The 6,000-nt window shown below is 39.2% G+C and overlaps 1 protein-coding gene across 2 annotated transcripts in view; it reads left to right on the plus strand.

Annotated features, from left to right (window-relative positions):
- LOC145768229 (ubiquitin-conjugating enzyme E2 E1-like) overlaps window positions 1-2,683 on the plus strand; it is a 59,799-nt gene extending 57,116 nt beyond the window's left edge. For both annotated transcript variants that reach the window (XM_082579712.1, XM_082579713.1), the window contains exon 6: window positions 1,840-2,683. In XM_082579712.1, coding sequence (XP_082435838.1) covers window positions 1,840-1,937 — 98 coding nt within the window. In that variant the 3' untranslated portion in view covers window positions 1,938-2,683. The remainder of the gene's footprint in view (window positions 1-1,839) is intronic.
- Window positions 2,684-6,000: the final 3,317 nt, after the last annotated feature.

The raw sequence follows: 6,000 nt of genomic DNA on the forward strand, positions 1-6,000 counted from the left end.
AGCGTATAGCATCAGCCGAAAGAAGCTTTTCATCTCTTCGGTCGTTGAAAACCTGGCTGAGGAACAACATCGGCGAGGAAAGACTAAATGGATTGGCCTTACTATACCAGCATCGGGACATTTTAATTGACATAGACTCCGTAATAAATCGATTTGCCAACAGTACAAACCGCAAACTTGACTTTGTGTTGTAGTCAAAGGTACGACACCTGTTAGTATTACCCGTACCGGCAAAGTAGCTTTTTTATTTTCGTTTTAATTGTGAAGTCCACAGAAATAGTTGCTTCTGTTATGCTTAGTTTCTTTTTTTTGTCTGGTGCAGCGACCGTGCATGACACGTTTTAAGGAGGCCTATATCTTTTGGTCGTCATTTAACTATGTTTAGCCTAACTGTCATTCTATTTATACAAATTGTAGTGTTTCGCTGGACCAAAATAAAAATTTACAATCGAAAGCTAGCCTATAGTGGCGATTCTACGGGGGTGGAGCATGACCCAGTGTTCTGACCTGGCCCCACTTTTGTTCAAAACAATTCAAAACTTTTCAGAGGAATAAAACCTCGAAGTTATAGACTAGAGTAAGTCTATAACAACCTCAATGTCTGTATCAATAATAGGCCATGCTGTGACATTTGGAAGACAGAATTACCTGTTATCATCGTTCCGTGGTCACTTTTTAAATTGCTGTGAAACAATCAAGAGTGAAACTTTCAGTCTCAACTATAAATGCAGCTAGGTTGTTCAGATTTCAACTTGACATGGCAAGGACACATCAGCTCTTCATCCCTCCCTTTGTTAAACAACAGCATTGTTGAAGATTTTTTAAGTTATAGAATTTCTCATAATTTGTTTTCGAAATGCTCTCAAAACGCACCAAATTCAACCTAAATTTTCTAGGGGAGACCTCCGTCGTTGTTTGTGCGGGCTGATCACTTGTCTGAATGTCAATGACATCGCCCCCCCTAACGTTAATACCTGGATCCGCCCCTGCGTTGCCGACCCCCTTTGATTTTTTCTAGTTGCGCCGCTGTAATGGGCTAATAAAGCTATTGCCTAAACATACTTTGTTGCTTTTTTATTTTTGTTTGTAACATTCTCTTTTTGTTTGTAACATTCTCTTTTTTATTCCCCTTTCTATCTTAAATTTTTCTGAAGATATTGCGACCGTGCCAAATTTTTTTCAACTTATTAGCTCAGCCTACTTTGGTCACAAGCACGTTTTAACGTTCGCGTTTTTTCGCTTCTACATTTTTCTCGACCTTTGCTATGTTGACGTGTATTGTTTTTTGCTGTAATGGTCAGAAAAAAAAAACTGAACTGAACATTGTGACTTGTTTTGTGCGTTTGTACGCAAAGCAGTAGACCTTGGATACCGCATCGTTACCTGATGACGTTATTAGAGATTTTGACCAATCAGAATCATTTAGGTCAAACTTGTTTTTTGAAGTACCGGTAATGACAAAATAAAAATTTTGTTGAAAAACGCTTTATTTTACTAAGATCTACGAATACAAAAGCCATGTATTTTCGTTGCAGTGCACCTTTAACGCACGAATATGTTTATCACTGAGAAAGATATTAAGAGTAGGGAAGTTGTGCTACCCAAGCCTTCCTGTCAAGCTGCCACCTGGCTTGCCTGGAGTTAAATGGTGACTAATGATATGACTGAACTGAACACGTCCCGACTTTTATTGGTGTGTCGAAAAAGTAGCACTGTATGTGAAAGTCTATTGCAGAACGAATCATTCCCATCATAGGCTATCAAAGGCTGAGTTTACGGTAACCGGGAACAGGTGTATCCCGCTGGGCTATAATTTTGCTCATTTGACGCTTTTCGCAGCTGATCCTCTTGTCGCAAGCATCGCCACACAGTATCTGACCCACAGAGAGGAACACGACCAACTCTCTAGGCTTTGGACGAAGAAGTATGCCACATAACAGGCCATAATGTCCGCTGCGATATGTAGCAGTCAGACGAAGATGCCATTTAGACGTATTGCCACACGAACTGCTACATCTAGTTTTTATTCTTTTTGCCGACATTGTTCTCTGATCTTACTTTTTAAAAGAACCGTTTGTGTCAATCAAAATATTTGAAAGATATCGTTTGCTTTTTTGAGAGTTTGATTACACCAATCTGTCGTCCAATTGCTTATTAGCAACTGCCATTTCTACAAATTAATCCTTTTCTCGCATTGGCGGTCAATTGCATGAAATTGTTTATGAGCCTTTTTATTTTAAACCTCACGACCATTTGCGTACTGTTCAAACGTTTCGATTTGTTTTCAATCTTGACAGTTCAAACTTTGCAGTTTAAAATAATGGAATTTTCGATCGAAATCATATTAGTTGATCACAATGGAATTCGATTATGGATCACAATCTGTCTATGATTGATAGGATTGATAAGGCGTTTGATACGAGAAATAATCACATCTAAAAACTTTTGCGCCACATTCCCTCACTGCTGCTATTACGTTCGTTGAGGTTACATACGTGTGAGAGTAATGGGACACTTTCCAATTTTATTTACACTAGATATCTATTTGAGAATATTGTAGTGTTTCGTCATAGAAACCATTGTTACATTTTCACTATCGTTTTGTAATACGTGCGACTGTTACGAGACTAGAGCCATGAGATAGATTCAGCAGAGAGAAAGTACAATAAAGTGGTCTGTGTGTAATCTATTAAAGTGTGGTATATCTAAGTTAATCAAACAGAAATACAACAATGGCGACGAGGATTTAAGTGAAAGATGGCTGAACAAGTTACTGTAGCCCGAAGCAACCCGCTGGTCTGCGAACTAGGCAGTCTCAAGTCGTTTCAAGTGCAAGGTGATCCACATGGTTTAGGACAAAAATGGAACCAGTGAAAAAGGTCATTTTCTCTTTTTACAGTCAGTAAAGGAATCGCAGACGATAAACAAAAGCAAGCGTTGTTGTTGCACACAGCCAGAGAAGAGGTTCAAGAAGTTTATTTCAGCCTCGTGGACGAAAATGACGACAGTAAGTCTTTTAACGATACTCTAGCAATTTTGGATGAGTAGGGGAGAGTGGGGTTGGTTGAATCATTTTAAGGTTTTATTCCGCTTGTGGGCGCCACAGACTACAGATCATGGTGAAAATTGGTCTGCTGATACTTGGACATACTAGACCGAGAGCCTACGACAGAAGATTTCACCCCATAAGGTACAAAAGGTTTGAGCCCTTGAAGTTACTGGGGTCAACCATGTCACTCACAAAAAGTATGGAAGATTGACCGCACCGGGTGGATCTGGACCCTAGAGCCCCCTAAAAAGCCCAAAAAGGGGGTTAATTTCACCCCATAAGGTACATGGACCAAACTTGGTGAAAACGAAGTTCTATGTCAGGACATCACAAAAATATCAAATCTAACAATATTTTCGAGTGGAAAGGTGATGTAAGACTCCCCCCAAAGTGACCCCCCAGGGGGTTAATTTCACCCCATAAGGTACATGGACCAAAGTTGGTCAAAACGAAGTCTTATGTCAGGACATCACAAAAATATCAAATCTAACAATATTTTCGGGTGGAAAGGTGATGTAAGATGCCTTCAAAGTGACTTCCCTTAATGTGACCCCCTCGGAAGGTTTATTCAACCCCATAAGGTACATGGACCAAACTTGGTCAAAATGAAGTCTTATGTCAGGACATCACAAAAATATCAAATCTAACAATATTTTCGGGTGGAAAGGTGATGTAAGATGCCTTCAAAGTGACTTCCCTTAATGTGACCCCCTCGGAAGGTTTATTCCACCCCATAAGGTACATGGACCAAACTTGGTCAAAATGAAGTCTTATGTCAGGACATCACAAAAATATCAAATCTAACAATATTTTCGGGTGGAAAGGTGGTGTAAGATGACTTCAAAGTGACTTTCCTTAATGTGACCCCCTCGGAAGGTGTATTTCACCCCGTAAAGTACATAGACCAAACTTGGTCAAAACGAAGTCTTATGTCAGGACATCACAAAAATATCAAATCTAACAATATTTTCGGGTGGAAAGGTGATGTAAGATGTCATCAAAGTGACCCCCAGAGGGTTTATTTCACCATAGAGTACATGGACCAAACGTGGTCAAAACGAAGTCTTCTAGGGCACCACAAAATATCAAATCTAACAATACTCTCAGTTGGAAAGGTGATAAAAGACCTACCCAAAAGTGAATCTCCTCCTATAGTTTAATTTACTTCATCCCTTTCTCGAACCAACCTTGGTGTAACGAAAGTGCTATGCCAGGACAGTACGAATGGATTAAATTTAAAAATATTTTTATATAGGTTTTGATGAAATACATTCACAAGCTGTCCCATGATGCATGAAATGGAACTATAGCCTACTTTACAAAAAGTTTTTGTATAAATCATATTAAGTCAATCGAAAAAAGGCAACAGGACATGACAATACATGGCTTTGTAACACCAAAAACAGAAAGTACGTAAGAAGCATATAGGCTACAGTAGCCAGAAAATTGATCCAAGATCTTGATACCACCACTAAATGTGGACTTAATCGAACAACTGACTATCCAAATCAAAACGTTTCGAAATGAATCATTTGGAACGTTAATTTAGGCAGTAATGAACATTTTCCAGCTGCTACAATAAATAACCCAATAAACCCAATGTAGTAAATTTTTGTTTAATGCCATTTGCTTCATGTCTCCAATCAGTTATTGTAACTGTTCATTCATAAACAGAGATTGTTTGTGTAAATGTAAACGGTAACTCAATTGGTTAGCGCGTCACTTCTGGAACGAAGAAGCTTCAAGATCAATAGCGGCGCTGGTTCGACTCTCGGGGTGTGCGCTTGAGCAACGCACGTTAAGGGCTGCTCTCTATTCAGCGGCATCTAATGGATGGAATAATTCCCCGACAACAAGCCTTCAACAATCGGAAACTTCACTCAGTCAATCTCGGTGACCGGGCCTGCGCCAGTGATTCAAAGCCTCTACAAGTATGCGAAACTGCCAGGATTAAGCTCTGCAAGAAGCTTTCCCAGTCCGAGGATAAAGATTCAATCAATCAATCAATCACTGGTGTCGCTTTTACTTTCTTCGTCTTATTCTTCAGATTCATACAATTCTCCTGTTATATACAGAGAAATAAAGACTGTACGAAACAATTGCTATTATGCACTACAGATATGCGTAACATACAATAGTAATTTTATTATCTTTTACAGACGTCTATTTTTCTTCGAATAATGCAACATTGCAACTTACTATTAACTGGAAAAAGTTCAACATTTATTTGTTATTTAGTGCACCCAGGCATTTTTCTCAAGATTGCAGAAACTATTGGTTATAGGTTCCTAAAACGAAACTTTACAGCCAGTTATTGGCTAATGTTTACAGTAAGAAAGTAAACGACTGATAGACCAGGAGAAAGTTTTATATTTATAAAGGGTAACCCAAGCGACATCCAATGCTGTTTACCTTCTTCTTGACTTTCCTGGATGAGATCAGATTCCACGCAGAGACATCTAAAGATGCTTTATACCTTTACCTTCAAACCACACCACTTTATAAGAACCTCCTTCTTCTTTCCAGCCATACTCTAGCAGCAACGTTGCTGCTTGTTCACTTCTAGTTGAAGATAACCACCATCTTGTGATGAGATGTGTGCGCCTTGTCTTCTGGAGAAGTACTCGTAAACAAAGTGGTAGAGTACTACTATCTACAGTAGCTTCTGGTATGCATGATATCCTTTCATTTTCTTTTTTGGGTTTGTAGCCGTCTAAAAACATTTGTAAACGGACTTCGTTGACATAATTAATTTTCTTGTTTTTGTACATGTTACACACAAAGTTCTCTATGGCGATGATAGTGTCTTCACTAATTTCTTTGTCGTGTCCGAGTTGGCTAAAAGCTGCCTGCGCTTCGTGGTTTCCTTGGAGTAATTTCAGCGGCCGCACTTTCCCTTTCCTGCTAAATGACGAGGTGTAATCAGAATCTGTAAAGGCATGATATGCAGG

This window comes from Aplidium turbinatum, chromosome 4, assembly GCF_918807975.1.
Source record: "Aplidium turbinatum chromosome 4, kaAplTurb1.1, whole genome shotgun sequence".
Taxonomy (NCBI): domain Eukaryota; kingdom Metazoa; phylum Chordata; class Ascidiacea; order Aplousobranchia; family Polyclinidae; genus Aplidium; species Aplidium turbinatum.